At 34.3% G+C, this 20,000-nt stretch overlaps 1 protein-coding gene across 12 annotated transcripts in view; it reads right to left on the bottom strand.

Moving 5' to 3' along the window:
- The window catches only part of Foxp2 (forkhead box P2), a 559,890-nt gene that overhangs the window by 8,428 nt on the left and 531,462 nt on the right, over positions 1 to 20,000 (bottom strand). For all 12 annotated transcript variants that reach the window (XM_052719603.1, XM_052719609.1, XM_052719610.1 and 9 more), the window contains 2 exons: positions 19,017 to 19,086; positions 18,046 to 18,209 (listed from right to left, as the gene is read on the bottom strand). In XM_052719603.1, coding sequence (XP_052575563.1) covers positions 18,046 to 18,209; positions 19,017 to 19,086 — 234 coding nt within the window. The remainder of the gene's footprint in view (positions 1 to 18,045; positions 18,210 to 19,016; positions 19,087 to 20,000) is intronic.

Here is a 20,000-nt window from a genome sequence, read left to right as displayed (position 1 = left end):
GTTTTACATTAACCATTCCAGACACTGTTCTACCATGAAATTTCCCAAACGTCCCTACTGTATCAGACTATAATCAGCTTTACTCTCTCCATTCTCAGTATAGATGATTCTCTGGGGATAGTTTAGAGACTATGCAAAGTGGCCATTACAAAGCCATCATTGAATGATGTGGAGTAAATCATGAAATTATATTGTAACTCACACAAATAAAAAGCCAGGAAGAGTTTGTCACTGACATTCAGTGAAACCAAAGTTCCTGTGCTTAGTTTCTCATATGAGAAGTTGTATTGAATCTGAAGCTTGAAACCATTGATCTAAAGCTTTATTGATTGTGCTTTTCAATCTTCAAGTTTCTATCGATATCCTCTACAACAAAATACAAAACAAAACTAGTCACTAGCATAATTACTGTTGACAGAACAACCTATAAATGAGAAAAGTACAAATTAAAATATATAGAGAGAATCAACTTAATAATGTTTGTATGAGAAACTTTTTTGACCTAATAAAAGGTAGTTGAGTTGATTTCTAAATTGGCAATGTGTGTAATTAGGAAAATGTGCATCAGTGGAGGAATGGGAAACTCTACTTACACATAAGTGTGCTACATGCCTATTCCCCAAGGTGACTTCAGAATAGTAAAAGCCTGAAAGCTGGAACAGCTACCCACTACACTGAAGCTATAGAAACATACTGTGAGGATCACTTTAAAGACACATGCAACTGTTGAGACTAAGAAAATTTACAACTCAACTCTTGTTTCATTGAACTATCAGTTTGAATAAAACGATGGGTGAACCAACTAGTTGTTATGGCACTTGTGTCTAGAACTTTAAGCATTTATTAAATTCAATGTTAATATTCCCCAAGCACTCTCTAAAATATACAGATGAAATGATCTAATGAGATTACTTATGAAAGTTCATATTAATTTAATGACTTTTGTAAAAATGACATTTTGATTTAATAATAGTTATAAGTTGTACTTATAATTTTAGATTTTCCTAATTCAATCTAGGATTTAGAACATTTTAGTGAATAACAAACCCCAAGTACTGGGGATAATTAGAATAAACTCCTAAGGTTAAGATAATAGCTATCTTTTTCCTAATTAGGTCTGATAAATGACCTGTGTATATTCAAAAGTTTCAAGGTTAAATAGCTATTTCCAGATTTATATAACTATCAAAATATATAAACAAGGCATCAAGGTGCATGCCTGGAATTTCAGTACTCAGGAGGCTGAGGTAGAGTAATAGTAAACTTGATGTCAGCCTGGTCTACATCATGAGATTGGAGGGCGTTGTCCTAAGTCCTTTTTTTTTTTTCATTTAGAATTTCCTATCCTTTTAGTTGAGGACTTGACCTCTTGTGTCACAGTATTGGGACTCTGAGGAGACCCAGAAAGCCCTCACTGACAGCTTCCTGTTCCTCCACTTCCCCCACCGGCCTATTTGTGTTTTCTTTCGGGCCTTTTATTTAAATAAAGAACATTATGGAAAGTCCCCAAGTTCTCACTAAAGAAGAATAATAAGAAGAATGCATTATCAAAACCTAAGCAACAAATTTTCTAAAAGGATAACTACAAAATTATGTTCCTAGCATTTTAAGAAAATTTTAATATATAAATCTTTTCTACAACATCATTGTCCTAACCAGAATATACACCTAAATTTAGAGATGTGTGTTGGCAAAAAACTAAAATAATACACTGATATATTCCCAGAAACCTATTATCTAATATTAATTTACTTATATCAAATACTATTTCTAAATAACAAGTTACATTGATACTCAAATCATCCTCCTCAAAACACTGCTCTTAGTTTCTTCTCCATACCATTGTGCTCCTGCTCACTCAGCTGTACTTCACTGTCAACACACTCACAGCCTGGAATTCCCTTCCATACAATATCCTACCTAATAACACCATCCCCATTATTTAAGGAATGATGCATATCGACTTAACTCCTTATAGACTACCTGACCCATCCAAATGATACTGATATTCTCCATGAACTCTCTAAAGCATTTTTTAAAATTGCTTATACTGATATTCCAAACCTCTGAATCATAAAATTTCATCAGGCATGAGAATATTTTATTTAAAATTTCTGTTTCACAAGACAGGAATATTCAACTGTTTGAATACAGGAAATAGCTGGAACCAACACACATGCTATCTCTACAATATTTCTCAGAGCCTTTCTATTTATGCTGTTCCATAATTCTTAAACCCTACTCAAGGCCAATGAATGATTGTGAAGTATACAGATGAGGACACCTACACCTAACAATCCCCAGTTAATATAGCTGATTGGATAAATTATCTTCACATCAGTAAGAGTTTCCTTTACACTGATTTTAAAAGAAAGAAGACTTAGAAATATCCATGACAATCTAAGTAAAAGAGACCTTGCCTTTTGCTACACAGTGCCTCATTACAGATCTTCCATTCAGGTGGAATCATCTGAAGGGGTTTAATTACAAGGGAGCCATTCAGCACAATAGATTTTTATGTATTTAGTATTTTGATTAATTTGAGAATATAGCATAAGGAATACTGAACTGTTTAGTTACCTCATCTGTAATCTTCAGTCATGAAGTAATGGCTAGGTACTTAAGAATATAGTGTGCTCTGGGGGCAGAATACTTGGGTCTGAAGCTGAACTCTTTTCCTAGTAGTCAACAAAGCTACTGTAATCTTATTGAACCCATTTTTTAAAATTCATAGACAAGAGACACAAAAGAATTCTGTCTTTTACAATTGCTATGAAAAGTAAATGACTGTCTATGTATATGCAAAAATGTGAATAATGTGATTCTATGACACAAGTGATTGATAAATATTAGATAGTCACAATACATGTAAAACTTTATTTCTTTTCATGAAAGAAGGTATGTTATAAACACAAGAAGTGATGACTAAACACCCATATGCATTCCTTTTCCTAAAGAACATTTTAATCTTTCTCTCCAGGGTAAAATATTTATGAGTATCTCAGAAATATCATAAAACAAAACAAAAGAAAAATACTTGTACACATGTTAGATGCCAGTAATGATGAGCTGCCTTTTCTTAAAAGAATAAGGAAATAAAATAAATAACACAGTTTGTTACTATAATTACTCAAAAGAATGATTAACAAACACATTCTGAACACCACAATGCTAAGGCAAAAGCTCAGGTCACGTCTCAGATCATTTTACACCACATGGAAAGCTAATTTCAAAGGAGAGGAGCCAGCATCGACATGCTCTGCCCAGAAAGCTTCTACATTTATTCTCCTCAGTCATCCATCACCGGGCTCATCATTAGCTTGTCATTAAAATCATTAACATACATGCATTGAGTGGTCCAGGCTTGTATCACATTTGCTGTGCACATTGGGGCTTACCCAGTTCTGATAATACACATTGAGCTAGGGAAACCTGGAATAGATTAAAATGCAAATTTTAAGAAACATAGCAATTTTTATGTATATTATATATTATATGCCTATTAGAAAATAAATTTTTCTGCCAGAAATTCCATTATACTCATGATTGAATCAAATCCCCTGTATCTGTAAGGATGTCAATGCTTCAATCATATTTTGCTTTGTTTGGGCATTTTATGTCTTACTGGTCTTTTCATTTTATTTTTTGTGGGTTTTTTGTTTGTTTGCTCATTTCTTACTCTTTTTTTGTTTTTGTTTCTTTCTTTTTTGAGAAATAGCAGAGGGGTGAGAGAGAGAGAGAAAGAATTTAAAGTTGTGGCAGTATGGAGGTGGGGAGCGTCTGGGAAGAGCTGTGAGAGGGAAAACATGACAAAAATATATTGAATGAAAAAAAATAGTTAAAAAAGCTTCAGTATTACTTTCTTTAGGAAATCAGATAATATTATCAATATTTCCCCTTGCTAATAGTAATTTAACAAAACTTTATTGAATGTTGCCATAAGTAAGACACTGTGGGCTTTTTCTATCTATCTAAAACCAATAATCCGTTATGGGAGAAATATATACTCAAAAATCCTAGTTTGGCCAAGAATAAAGGTCTGAAGGAAAGGAGTAATTAACAGATACGGGGGTTCACAGGTGGGAGAGATTATTTCCCTCTGAGAATTATTCTAATCCATTAAAATATATATACATACTTGGTGGCATTTATTCAAGAGAATAAAACAAGGACATGTTAAGACAGACATGATTGTAGTTGTTGGTCCTTTTGCTTATAAAACTGTTCTGAACTTGAAGATCTCGGCATTTATCACAACATATGCCCCTAGTGTAATGAAATGTATGTACTGCTTTCCTCTGCTTCTAGATTTCAATTGTCTTGTACATTAAACTTCAGTCCTTGCAAAACATACTAATAAAGTGGATGCTAATTCAAGAGAATATATTATAACAGTTTATAGGAAAAAATACATAGTAATTGAAACACTGAAGATATCTAAAAACTTTGCTGAAATGTTATAAACCCACCAAAAAATTCTAATTGGGTTTACCGATTTTCATTGTTTCATTTATGAGACCTTAAACAAAGAATATTTAGTGGACTTATTTGTAATATATGCAGGTAGAAGCACCGGTGTTAAGATTAAATTCACTTCCTGGCCATTTTTTTGCCTGTCTTTATAAGATATCCATATTATTAGAGAAAATAACACAAGCCTTGGGTTAGAAGTGTGGAAGTGTAGTAAGATCTGCCTAAGTAATCAATGTCATAGTGCTTCCAAACCAGTGAAAATACTGCATGTACTTATAAATGTATATTAAAGTAACTTCTACTTTGATTTTTAAAATTAATTATTTATTCAGTTAATAATGGATATTCCTTCAAACTAGAAATATAGTACTTCATTTTGAATGCTTTAGAATTATTCTGTCTATGAAGGAGAGGCATTGAATTCAACAACTCCATTTTAGTTCACCATTTAGCAGTTACTATAGAAAAGCAATGATTTAATTTTCCTGCTTGAAGAAAGCATGATACATCACAATTTGATGTAATTTTTTACTTGGTGGGTTAAAAATATTTGAAACGCCTTTGAATCTTTGTTTGGAAAGATTCAATTAATGTTGGCAAGATATAATACCCACTATTATTTCCTAACAAAGTCAAAAAATAAAGACATCTAGTATTTCTAGGCAGATAAAAGTTATCTCTCGTTTTGCAGAAAAATAAAGCATTCAATATATGTATAAACATGGGGAAGAGGGGAGACAGGGACTATGATTCCTATTCTCACAAGTTCTTTTCAACAGTTGTGTGTTTTTAGACTTTTTAAAAAAATTTTATGTGTGTGAGTGTTCTGCCCAAATGGACGTATGTACAGCACATGTGTGTCCGGTTCCCATGGATACCAGCAGAGGGAATCAGTTCCCTGGGAATCGGCATTATGGATGGTCATGACCTACTATTTGAGTGTTGGGAATTGAACCCAGGTCCTCTGAAAGAACAAGTCCGCTTAAGTGTTGAGCCATCTTTTTATCTCCAGTTCTCATAATTTTCAATCTCATAGAGGAAATAAAACACACACAATTAAATACGGTACAACAAAAAGAGTGATGGATACCATGGTAGAGAAAAATGTTAAGGAAGGGGAGACAGACTCTGAGAATATAAACTATGATGATCTTCAGGGGGTGTGTGTGTGTGTGTGTGTGTGTGTGTGTGTGTGTGTGTGTGTGTGTGTGTGTGTGTGTATTTTTGAATAGGCTTTGAAGTATTTGGAAATTGTTACACAGAGGAAAAAAGAAAGAACAGAGTGGAAATGGGGGGAAAAAGAGTCTTACATAAATTATCAAAGTCATGGGGGGTTTCTAATATAATAATAAAAAAGTTAGGAAATTAGAACAAGATCAGAGAGTGAAGAGCCTTTTATCTGCATCACAGAAAGTGAAAGTTTCTGTGCTTTCAGTGGAAGGCTATTGACAATTTGAGAGTGGAGAAGTGAAACAGTTGAAGTTAAGATTGTTTTGCACTGCATCAACCCAGTGTAGAACTATGAGAGGAAGGCTACAGTCACAAGCTTACCAATGCAGTGTGATAAGATACCGACAGCCAGGACAAATAGGGCACTAGAAATGGTGGGAAAGAGAGGAATTTAGGCTGCAGGTTGCGGAGTAAAACGCAGGTTGCATTTTGGGGCTCTTTATGTGTACGTGAAAGGCTTCCTTCTGTACTCTACTGACGGCACAGGGAAAGCTCATGATCTCACATGTGACGCTGATGGAGTTTTATATATATTTATTTATTTTTGTTAATAAGGAGGTGTGGGTGTGACCTCAGAAGGCTTCAGTATTAGTGAAGATAACAGATACTGAAGGTGAAGGTCACCACAAATCTCAGTGATTCTCCTACTAGAGGCAACAAAAGCAACCTTAACATTGATTCATGCTCTCTGGAAACATTACTTATATCTAATTTTTAGTTTGGGTTCTTATGTCATTTTAAGGAAAAATGTTTTTGAATGAATGCTTAAAAGAAAAGGGCATTCACTGGGTTGCCTTGCCTAGCATTGGTAGAAGGGCAGGATCTTGGTCCTGCCTCAACTTTATATGCTTTGTTGATACCCATTGAAGGCCTGCCCCTTTATGAGCAGAAACAGAGGAGGGGTGGATTGCAAGGGGTGGGGTGGCAGAAGGGAGATGGAGCAAGGGGATGGAAGGGAAGAAAGAGGAGGAAACTTTGGTTGGGATATAAGATAAATGAATAGGTTTAATTTATAAAAAAGGAAGGCATTAAATTTTGCTTTCTCAAGTGGAAAAAAAATCACTTTTCTATAGCAAAGTAGCAAAAGAGAAAAAGGGTGCTGCTTGAATTTTAAAAATAAACATTAAATACACATAATTTTTAACTGACATATAAGGAAACTTGTATGTTTAGGTAGTTGTTTTATATATAGTGAAATATTCAAATTACTTTAAACAGATCTATCTATTCAAATAGTTACCATTTTTTATGACAAAGCTTTCCAAATCAATTCTAGTACATTATCATCATTGACAGTCTTTATCCAGAACTTCCTAAGAAGCAAGACTTTGAAGAAGTATGTAACCCATACTCTTAAGGGTCTTCCTAAATGCCTTCTTTCCACATTTTGAAAATGCATGTGTCTTATCAGGATTTCAGAGATTAACCAACTCTAAGACCTGGTGCCCAAACTCCTTCCCAGTCTTCTAAACCTGTGCTTCTCCTGGTGGCCTGGCCAATGCTGAAGAACAGGGGTGGTCAGAATGTAAAACTATGGTTTAGTCACACCTCCATTCTTTTCACACACTGTTCTAAAACTGAACTGAATCACTTAAAATTGTGATTTATGTAGGCAAGTAAACAGTCGAGTATCAGTAATTTCCATAAAATGAAATCTAACAACTGATTTTATGTTAAACCTAGCTGATAACTACACACTTCATGAAGTTGTTTTAACCCTCGGTGCACAAGAAAGGTTTCTTCATCCCTTTGTTTTGGTTTCTGTAATGACCTATGTACTCAGCAGATGGAAAAACTCAGACTGTATCATATAGGGTATGTTTCACTACTAAGTGCTCATTTGTGGTTGTTCAATTAAAAAAAAAAAAGAATTCAGCTTGCCTTATTTGAGGGATCTGCACAGTAACAGTTGATTTTTGTATTCTAGTTAATCGCTCAGTTTTACAGCAACACTCAGTAAATGCATATTTTCAAACCACAGAGGACAAGTTACATTAATACACTGACTTGTTGCCTAAAGGAACGTGTTGCTCCTTTTGTTGTGAAAATTATAAGGACCTAAGGCATCAGTGAAGGCAGAAGAAATGTTAATGTTTGCCTGCACCCTACAGCAGAGTCACATTACAAGAGGAAAGTTTATCTTTTTAGATTGTGGTCACACAGCCTAATCCCTAGAGGAATGTAAATTTTCTTCACTTTATCCTTGTTCAAGACTAAGTTAATGGCCCTATAAACTCTTCCTGGTTTTCTTTTGAATGAGAAAGGTCTATCTGTAGAGTTTCTTAAGCTGAAATATTCAAAATCCACTTAATGGAGGTCAGACTAGCATCTTAGTAGAGCTTTCTCAATTTTGATTATGCCAGTATTATCAAAGATAATGATTAAAGTATTTATATGTTGCTATGGGTTTGTGAGAGACTCAATGATACAATGCAAATCTGATTAAACCATAAAGCTTGGCATGAGAGCTCAGTGGTGCAAAGCTTGCTCCCAAATGTGTCTGAGTTCAATCCCCAGTACTACATACAATCACATCATTATTGAGCATCAGTGAATCAATCAGTCAATCAGTCTGTCTAGCTCTTTGTATGCAATGTTAGTGTATATGCATATGTACCCTCTAAAACTAGTGATAAAACAAGAAGTCTTAAAATGCATAATATATGTCAACAAATACTGTGAAGAAAAATTTCTGGCCCATATCTACAATATGGAAGATTTCAGTAAAAATTGTATCAATGAATGATGTACAAGACTATTGTTACAAAAGACTGAAAAAATTTATGTGGTTTACTCATTCCAGAGTATTACCTTATAACCTTTATTCATATGTCCTAGTTAGTTGAGAACATTTTAAATATATTTAACACAGTATATCTCCTAAAAGAAAGGTACAACATGCCCCTGTCCCATAATTGTGTATCATTGCTATAAAGAATTACTTCTCAGATAATATTCTGAGTATTATACTCAGTATACTCTGAAACTGTATTAGCTGTTTATACATACTAATTGTCATTTGAATACTTTTGCATAGGTGAGATATAAAACTCCAAAAGAAAAAGTTCACAGTCATACAATTCATTCCTGTCCTTTTTTTCATTTGTATCCTAACTACTGATTAATAAAATTAAAAAAATATCAGAATAGACTCACTATGGACATATGATGTACATAGATTTCATAGGTTCTGTTTATTTCATAAAATAACATAGCAATTTTCTAGTCAAAGAAAATTCAAGAGCAAACTGGGGGTTTCTCTTAAATAACTACATTCCCCTCAGTATGTAGCACAGGCTGTCAAAGCAATGACAATAACCATTGATACCTATGCTATTAAAATAAGCAATGCATACAATTAGCAGTCTGTCAATTTCATATTTGTCTAAATACATTTCCTGTCAGTTCTATTTGCTAATTACAAAACCCTCTTACTGCCTATGTAAATGTTTTGCATATATAAAATTCTAAAATATAAATACAGAATTCTTTAAGATAGAATTAATTTCACAAGAACAATTGTTTATATTTGCTTCTTTTGAATAGGTAACATCCATTGAATTGATTGTAAATGAGTAAAAATTGCAAATTTAGATATCTGCATTTCTATAGTCTGTTTGAAATGAAAAATAATGCCTTTTTGAGAAAAACTGTTGTTTTCTTGTTTAGGAAAAAGAGCTTATCTAATGTATTATAGAGAAGAAAAATTAAAATTTCAAATAAAATGTTTATTTTTTTAAAAAAAGAGGAAACTATTTGGTAAAATTTTACAAAACAAGAGCTGCTCAGGCTAATATCAGTATATTCTGGTCATAGGGAATTTATGTCATTCTTCTTGAGATTTTAGTCTTTCAAAGCATATTCCTAAATTTGTCAGTAACAGGTAGACTTTTATAGTATAAACTTAAGGACATTTTAGAGAAATACTTAATTTTTCAGTGCAGATAGAGGAATGACAATATTATTACAACAACCAGGATTTAAAAAAATCTAATTCTTATTTTAGCAACTAAGAAGTTATAAAACAAATCTTTATTAATGTATTTCATTTTTGAAAAATTACCTTACTATACTGTTGAGTATTTTTGTAGATTAAGTTAATACCTGACAGTATCTAGTGTTGAATGGATCAATCCCTATTGTTATCTGAAGAATTCTCTATAGCTACTTCCTCTAGTCAGAAACATTATATCAGTCCTACAAAAATAAAATCTTCCTCCTTTTTTTCTTGGTGAAAATGAAAATATTTTCTCTTGAAGGAAATGTATGACCAGGAAGAGGGAACTAAAGCTTGGAGTGGACCAATATTCCTCCATCCTAAATATACCACACAGAGTTCACATTTACCACAATACCCCAATAACTTCCCACATCTGCTATACAGAAACAAATCAATTCTATTTTTAAATTTGACACTAGGATCGCATTTTAATATTAGCATACTTAACAAACCACTTTTTCTCTTTTAACAATGTAAGCATTTTTGTATTTGATTGCAAATTACTCTTAATTTCAGAGGATTTTTATGTTGCCTATGGATGTACACTAGTCCTTGAACAGTCTCTGTTTCTTACATGTATGATTTGCATAAAATTTCAACCACAGGTCTAAGGACTCTGCCTTTTCTCATTGTCACTAAGAGAAATAATAACATAGCTCAGATCTCGACACTTACTTAGCAAGTAGTGCTTCTTTCTTGCTGTCCCAGCTCTGCTTAGAACACACCCCACCCTCTGAAATCTCTTTGGCCTTACTCCTTGAACCACGCTTTAGTCTGCAAAAGCAGGATGCAGGCAGGGTTCATGGGGTGTATGTACCAGTTCTTATCTAATGTAACTTGACTTCTTGGATTCTGACTTCTTGAAGGTCTTGATCTCACAATCTGATAGTTGCACTTAGGGTTCAGACTGCACCATGGGTAGGTGGCTTCCCTGCTTGCCCTGACTATTGCTTATTTTTTTTTCCACTGCCTATCTCCCAGCAAAAATGTTGTCCTCAGTTGGCTCCTAGTGAAGTTGTCACCTAGGGTATCTTTGTAGGCATTGATTTCCACCTGGCCTTCACATGGTTCATGTTATTAGATCTGTCTAGTCTTTGAGACTGACTGCTTTGGTGGGCCTAATGCCTTGCTCAGACTAAATCACTGAATTGATCCAAACTTGAGTTGTCTCCTAAGCACGCATTATTATACCCTGTATAAAACATGAGAATAGAATAGAAAATGAAAGCAATATTAATCTGTTATGAACCTAGTGCATCATCTCTTTCTCTGATTTGTTAATTACCAAGAGGACTGTGGCTTTAATGTTGCAGTATAAACTTATCAACAGTAAGATAATACAGCATGACTCTTGACTGTCTATCCTTTTGTCTTTAAATGTTTAGCTCATGCTACTGAAGAACAATATAAGAAATATTCATCTTCTCTAGTGACGTTAAACAGTTTGATTTCTGTTGCTTATATAAATTATATTGTCTGTCTATCTATCTATCCATCCATCCACCCTCTACCCATTAGTTAATTCTGTCCTAATAATAAATATTGCTTATGTATCCTTGTGCTTAAAGCTGCATTTATTCATGTTGAAGCATTATTAATAATTTAAATAAATGGTAAATTTTAATTTCTTTAAAAGAAGAAAACTATATCCACTTCCTAAGTCCTCTTTCAAAAGCTAAATTTAAAATTTGGGGGGATATGCATATTATTTATTCTTTTCTGTTTTCTGAAAGTATGAAAAATAAAATACAAGCAATATTTGTTTTTTAACCAATTAGTGAATAATTCTTTTTCCCTTAGAGACAGAAATTTTCCATGGCTCCTCAAATGGCAGAGAAAAGGAGAATGTATCTTCTAACAAACGCCCTCTTTAGATATGAAACAGAATCAGTACGCTACAGGACTGTCAGTTAAAGTCGTCTGACACACTTAGCCTAAATTGTGGGATTTCACACCATGGATGTCAGATAACATCTCTAAAGTTCTATAAAAACCTTCAAAACCCTATGGGAACCCACAAATTCCCACAATTGGCACGGTGGGGATATCAGACATTTTAGCAGAAGATACTGTACCTCTGGTAGGATCTTTTTATTAAGAGGAACTAGAATGAGTTGTAAGTGCCACATACAGGGACTGGAATAATGTAAAAAAGAACAAGAGCTACTGATCCATACTTGTAGCACTTGACAAAGGAGATGAGATGATAAAGAGCTGGCATCATCATGAGTTCTGCACAGTCATTTTGGAAAGCGATCTCAAAGCTAACTAGCAAAGTTAATGAAAAAGTTTAGACATTAAATAAAAATGGAATTAAATCAGAACAAAAATTACAAGAGGACTAAAAAGGTTAGTGGATAAAAATTAAAGATGACTGGAACAGTGTTAATAAGAAAATCTGTGAACATACATGTAAAGCCAAGTACTTTTTTCCCCCAGAACTTCATAATGCAACATAAAGGCCCATAACAGCAGCAAAATAATACTGTCTTCACAGGAGCAAAAACAATGAGTGAGAATGCCCAGCTCAAATTATCAGTCATTTTTAACTTTTTTTTTTCAAATTTAGAGCCACATTACTTTCAAACACTTTTGTTCATGGGGAGACCTAACATTTGCAGTAATTTTGTGTAAAATATCACCAACCAAAGGAGTTGGATCTGTAAATTTAAAGTTTAAGGAAAGGAATAAAAATTGGGAGACAAAAGAAACATTATCTATTTAAATATCTTGTTTTATGACGACTCATGATCTAGTCTCAGCATCATGTTCGAAAATGGGGACCTGGTGGACCCTTTTAGCTATCTTTGTGACCAACTGTTACAGACAGAAGAGGCTGAAGTATAATCTATTGGGGTGAGTTTTACAACCCCTTGAGCTCTCCCAGAGCCAAAGATGCTGCCAAGATGACTAAGACATGCGTGACTTAGAAATTTTGAAGGTTCATAGACTACACACTGGTCATGGAGGCAAATACGACCTCATTACAATCATCCACCAACACATACTCCTTTTACATGACACACATGGTTCTTAACCCCCAAAGTTTGCCTTCTAAAGACACAACAAATCCATTTTTCTAACCTTACATGCAATATAGTAATTTTCTCTATAGTTTATCATTAGCTCTCAGACTCAGGTATTTTCTCCCACAAGAAGAAAATAATAATCACTTGCAACCAAAATTAAATATTTAGCAAAGAGAACTTTTAAATAATAGGAGAATAAAAGGGCTAAGAAATAACTTGTAAGAAGTTATCTGAAAATTCAGCAGTAGAAAACACTAATCATCAGAAGGAAAACTCCATGGAAATAGGCAACTTGGAGCCTAAAGGCCTCAATACAGAGACAACTTAGGGAGAACATTCATTTTGATCTCTTGATACAAAATTGGAAAATGCAAAAATGGGGATCTCATTTAAGGGTGCACAAGAGATGGCAGGTTTGACCCAACTCATTGAGAATGTGGAACAATCATTGCTTAATTGGGAAGAAAGAGTGGGGCTATGCCAAATATTGTGACTTCATCATTAAACACCGCTGTTGGCCTCAGATTGGAAAGAGAAAGCATGTGGACTACTTCTAACAGTATGGGTTCATCTTTCAGTTCTGGTCTTAAGATCTTCTTCTCTTTTAAGTTTAACAAATGTGAGAAGACATTAAGTTGAAATTACTGCAGTGTAAACATCGCATCTATCTAACTTTGAAAATAATATTTTTTTTTAAAAAAATTAGGTATCTATATAAAGTAGAAAACATCCTTTATACTTGGTCATAAAGTGGATGGTCTGAAAACTCTTTAAACAGTGCCAGAAAATGGAGATTAAAAAAAAAATATCAAAGGACCGAGGAAGTAGTTTAGTTGGTAGAAGTTTTGGGTGCACAAGCATGAAGGCCTGAGTTTGGATCCCTAGACTGCTTAGCATTCACAAACAGGAACATTAGAGCTATTTATTGATCTAAAGTTTTGATTTTCCCTCTCTGGGGGTCTAGCTGGATCATGGATTTTATTCCTGTAGGTATTGCTTTGTGATGCTAGGCTGTTTCCAATGACCTGGCCATTTGTCTAAAACATACCAAACATTCTTAAGAAATTTGGCATTAACCTAGGGATAGCTGCAGAATAGGCATGTATGCCTCAGGCACACCCAGATGCAACATTTTTGGCTCAGGAATGGTACGGGGAGCCAGTCATTTGGAAGCAAGAAGCTGAGGTTAGGTTCTGACAGAAAAATTAATTGGAAAAGCCTTCTGGGAAATAGGATCATTATAATAAGGAGAGGTAAAATTTATGTAAGACAAAGCTGAAACAAAATACAGGGTGGAAAAGCAAACAGTTTGAGACAAAAATGAGTTTATTTGGAAAAGCTTTCTTTTGCAAAACGAAAATTTTGTAGTGTAAGGACAGTATTAGAAAAGAAAAGTGGACTATGTGGGAAAACTTGGTATCTCCAAACATTTATAGAGCCAAACCACATCTGTTCCTTTATTCTAATCATTCATGTCTCTAGCAAACTCCAGTGGAAATTCCCATTCAACCACATCACTATTATGGAACTGAATAAAAATCTAAACAAACTAAACACTTATGGTGTTACATTTAATTTCTTAGACTCCAAAAGCAAAAGTGCGACGTCATCATTTTTCTTTTTGCTTCTGTCTTCTATTTTGCAGTGAATCATAGAGTGGCTATGAGCTTTCCCCCTTTTCTTCTTAGAATACAGTCAGGTGCCTTTTCTTGGGTGCCTTCTTGGATTAATTCATTGCTTTTCACTGCTCACATTTAATTTAAAATAGATGCTACAGGTACTAGAGCCTACTAATATTAATCTTCTGCATCCAGCTCCCCTAATTAAAAAAAAAAAATCCTGACATTACTATAGTCATGCTATGGTACCTACAATATGATTTCAGAGAGTTTGCCTCCTGAAGCAGAACATTGACTGTACCAAATCCAAACCCATAACATTGAACAAACTCTACTCTGACAAACACAAACACCATAACTTGCTATTTAGTAAGCTAGGAGTCTGGTCCCATCTTCATATAGTCTAAGATCTGTATTTACCTATGTGTTCTAAATTCCTGTCCAACCTTATTCTCCCTGTTTCTGGGCATATGAGTGACTAATTCTGGGTTGGTATTATTTTCTCTGTTAAAGTTGTTCAATGCCAACAACTTCAGTTAGTATTTTCTTAAGCCTCTATTCCTTTATGCCACTGACTTTGAGCAATGAGCTCCATACAATAAATTTCTCTGTTATATCGCCTCACTTTTAATGAGGTGTTTACTTCAGGAAATATAAGAGATGTCAGAGTAAAGGGAAAGATACTATTTTTGAAAACTATCTATAAATGTAGTGTAGTGGATAGAAAGTATTGAAACTGCAAAGTGTGTTTTGTATTGTTTTTAGTCTCTTTTAAAATTGTAATGAGATATTGCAATAGGTACCATCAATCAGTACCTAAGTAGGTATATACCATGAGGAATATCATTATTTCCAGGCATTCAGTTTATTTGCATAAATCTCATGAGGTAGGTATTATTAAGAGTTAAGGGTAAAAAGAGGAAGAAAAAGAAACCAAGGAAAGAAAACTTGTCCATTCCCACTGGGTAGTGCCTAGTCTGGTGCTAGACCACCAACAGTGACACAGTTGAGCTGCACTCTTTCTTTCATAATAATATCGGCATAACTAGCCCCTCCCCCAAACAACATATAGCATGAATTCACCCCAGAACACGCAAAAAAATGCTACAGAAATGTTTTATATAATAGGTTTTTCATTTCTATTCAATCTCAAAATTCCCTGAACTGTGTTCAATTAGATACAAGCAAATTTTAATTGATAGAACCATGTAAATAGTTTTTCCTTGACTTGCTTCATAACAAACCCCAAATGCTTATGCTTCTTTACATACAAATAAGCACCTTAGAAGTATGGTAGCATTCTGAGGTGTTATCTGCTAACACCTGAGCAGACTACAAAAAGTTAATGGAGCAGCACAGAGAGATTGGAAGTATCAATGTTGACTCAATATTTTGCAGGATAATTACAAACTTGATTTTCATTTATATTACTCAGGGAAAGAAAAGGTATGGGATTCCTCTAATTTTTAACTTTTCTGAAGTCTGTTTCCTACAAAGAAAGGGAGGTTTTGCCTTCATCTATGGAAAATAAATGCAGGTATTTTTCCTATATGTTGATTCATGTCAGTATAACATACATAATGCATTAACTGAATGATTTTGTACAAACTGATAATGGTACTACACCAAACATTAAATATATTTTTAATATTGTTTTTGCATACTCCTATCTCTCGTAGATATTTCATGATTAAACTTTAAATTAAAAAAAATAAACTGAATGATCAGAACTACCAATTGTCAAGTGAAAAACACTATGAACTCAGCAAAGCCATTATTTAGTCCAATTATTATTTCAGGTTCGAAAATACAATGTTTAATAAACTATTTTATTAAGTCATTAATTTTTTATTTTAATATTCTTAGCGCCGGACAATTAAACTTGTGAAAATTACTCCCTTCTTCATCTTCTTGCACAGGATTCGCTTCAGCATTTACACACTGTATGGGAGCAAAGGAATGATCACCCACAGTCCACATACTGCTTTTACCAGTGCCTCTCATAGAAGCTCCCCCTTTTTAAATGAAGAAAAACAGGATCTAACTGTTGTTGGGCGCTTAAAGATGAGTTCTTTTAGCATTTGCATAGCGAGTGAGTATTAGCACAGTCAGAAGAGCAACAGAAAGGAAAAGCCTGCAGCTACCACTGCATGGCTGACAGGGTGATGATGCAGGATGTAAAAACTTTCATCTGATTGCTCGTTTTCCTTGCTTAGAGTACGGCTAGTCTCGAGAGCATATATGCATGTTCTTTTTACTTGGTGTTTTATCACTTCTTTTGTATTATTTAATACGACTAAAGACACTTCCAAAAGACAGATTTTTTTCCATTTTGGAAAAGTAACGGTTTGGAATCCGAAGAAACACTTTAATGACTGCAGTGTGTTTTTGCAAAGACGATAGAGTGAAGTACCATACGTCAATTAGGCATACGATCTCAAAGACATTCATATGTCAAACATTGCATGGTCTTTTAAAAATCAACAAAATAATAACTAGTGAAAAGTCCAATGAATATGAGTACATAGCCGGGTTCTATATCTCTTTCTGGGCTTTGACAGGATACTTAATTGGGGATAGAGGAGTCCAGTGCAGTAGCATATGCCTATAATCCCAGCAGTGTTTAGGAGGCTGAGGCAGGAGGACTAATGCGAGGATGAGCCTGTGCAAAAATGTGAGACACTGTCTCAAAGCAAAACAAAAGATAAAAAAAATCACAAAGAATAAAATATTAAAATGGAGGTAAAGAGTAAGCTTGTATCAATAATGTGAAGTTAAGCAGCTTGCAGAGTAACTCAGGTAAGGATAGCTATAACATTCGAACATCATCCTGCCATCTAAGAAGCACATGGACTTCATCACTCAGCTATAATTATTTCTCCAGGAATTCTCATTTCTACCAGGGTCAGTACATTTTAGTAAACAAGAAACTGATATTCCTGACAAGACTGAATAAGACCTGGCATTTTAAAAGTGTCATACACTTTTCTGAAATCCACAATACATCAATTTTTAATACTTCTACTCTCTCAGCTCCATTAAAAAGATGGTAGGGGAAAGATTTTAGAGTAATTAATGATATAGTTAGCTGCTAAATATTAATAGAAATCGTAGTCTTGCATAAAATATAACATATAAACCTTGCCAATACAGACGCACCAGTAATTAAGTTTGAATATGTAATTACACTGATTTATAAGACAGGCAAAAAGTTACACTTTACCAGCTTCTGTGTAAACTGTGGGTAACAGTTAAACTTTGCATTTTACGGTTTATAAAAATGGGCAATGTCTTGACTACAGTTCATAAACGGTTTAGAGTCCTGTAATAGTAGTAAAAATTATGAAAACTTACCCTATCACAAATATTCATATTACACCATACAAACTGTGATGATGGCCCATAAGATGGAGATTCATCACAGACAGTGCTTAATGCCCAACAGGACTTTAGTACTACCAAGAATTTGTAGAAGAATGCTATCAACACTAAGTATAGGGCACTTGGAATAATCTCTAAGATTTGTGAACAACCATTTTGATATACTTTATATATTATGGGCATGGTACAATCCAACTGTGCTTAAACTTTTACATTTTTACTTAAACACCATGGTAAACTTCAGAAAAACATCAAATTCAGAAGCAAAAGAATATATTTTCATCCCTTTCAGGAATCTGTTAACCACACTTACATGTGTGGCTGAGGCGAGCAGCCCGGACTGCTGTTCCCATTGCTGTCGATGTGGTCCAGGGAACCATTGAGGTCTTCATGGACGGCCTGCAGAAGGCCACTGGAGGCGTTATTGATCAGTCCAGGGTTACTTAGCAAAGGCAAACTGCTCTCTGCCAAGGCAGCCTAGTGGGATGGACAAGGAGCAAGACAGCTTTAACAGGCCTGCCCTTTAAAGTCATTGCAACAGCACTTATATCCCGTGAGTGCTTGCATTATAGACATTTCAGAAGCACTTAAATAAAATGTAGGGAAAGACAAAAATTCCTGAATGGCCACTCGATGCCGAGGAAGCAAGTGCATTAATGTGATGTGAACATACAAACAATAGCTCTCACAGCAAACTTTCTCACTTGTGTGTTAACCTTTCGCATAATGAAATGTTGATTCCTCTCGTGTTCAGAAATATTTGAGGATAATATAAGCAGTTGCTCTGCTTTTTAAAAATGACCAGAACTTAACTCAAAATAAAGAAGTCCTGACATTTGCCTCCTCTGCATAAAAATTATATATTATAATTAAACTTTAAAGTTTTTGCCACAAGCACCATGTTCCCCAACACTATGATGTGAAATCATTTATGACAGCCTGGATAAATATTAATGCATAGCCACATGCATTTGCAAAAGCTTCTATCAATCTAGCATTTGCAGGAAAGCTGAGTGTTCCAGATTTTGCCACAGGGTGTCCTTCTTGCTTCTTCACATCAAAAGTAGCTTGAATGAGAATCAGTGCTTTCCACAGTACTGGGTACTACAGCGTCCTTGAATGAGAATAGTGCTTTCCATAGTACTAGGTACTACAATGTCCTTGGATGAGAAACCAACTATTAAGAACAATCACAATCTCGCCTAGACAGAAAGCATGCCAAACAATAAAGTACCGGAACACCCCAAGAGGACAATAATGGCAGTGTGTATTTGATGATATTACCTGCAGACTGGCATTGAGAGCTGCCCCATAGCCCAAACTTGTAGGGATATTTTTTACTAAAGTTGGACTTCTGGAAGAAAAAAATTAATAAGACTTATAAATTAAAATATGAAATATGTGGATATAAAATACAAAATTTTCTACATTATATATCAACCTGGTCCATGAATTAAAACAAAACAGAAAAACTTTAGCTTATGGTGTGGAGGCAACATAGGACATGACCATGGACTTACTTTTGGCTTCCTGAGGGTTTTATTTCCAAGAACAACTAAAGATCATATAAAAACTTAAAAATGTAAATACACAAAACAATTACCAATTTGATGTAATCAGGAAATAATTAATGGTTAATTTCAGGAACACCATGAATTAACATAACAAATTACCATAGTTAATTAAATGACAACATAATGGATTAACTATTTCTTGAATGCAGAAATTAGCACATACTTGACTACAGAAATCAGAACTCCAGGACTAGGAGTAGACAGCATACATAAAAACTATCACATAAGGCAATGGTGATTTGGGGGAGTGGGTAAATGCTACATGGAGTTAATTAGGCACAAAATTAGTTCCATTGTATTTCAAACTAAACTTGGGTGGTTTTTCTGTCTTAGAAAAAAAAAATCAAACTTTTCATGCAGTAACTTCCCCAAACTAGTGTGTTTTGATAATCTCAGTTACATTGTATAGAAAACTGTGTTGGCTGAAAATAAATAAGCCCAATAGCAAGTTTGTTTAGAAAAAAATAACGATAAAGACTATGGAAAATAAAAAAAATCATATATTTTAAATAAAGTTTTTCAAGAGCACCAGTGCAGGCACCATCAGCTTTATTCAAAAACAGTCTTTTGTCCTCTATTACACCAGGCAGATATCTTCCACTAGAAAATACGCACCATTCTGAATTTATGCTTTTGATATAAGTTGTAAACAGAATTGCTAAAATTAGCAACCAAAATATTTTCATGGAAAATC

The sequence above is a fragment of the Peromyscus californicus genome, unplaced genomic scaffold (assembly GCF_007827085.1).
Source record: "Peromyscus californicus insignis strain IS unplaced genomic scaffold, ASM782708v3 Scaffold_6__1_contigs__length_162567912, whole genome shotgun sequence".
NCBI lineage: Eukaryota > Metazoa > Chordata > Mammalia > Rodentia > Cricetidae > Peromyscus > Peromyscus californicus.
This window is presented reverse-complemented; position numbering and strand designations above follow the sequence as displayed.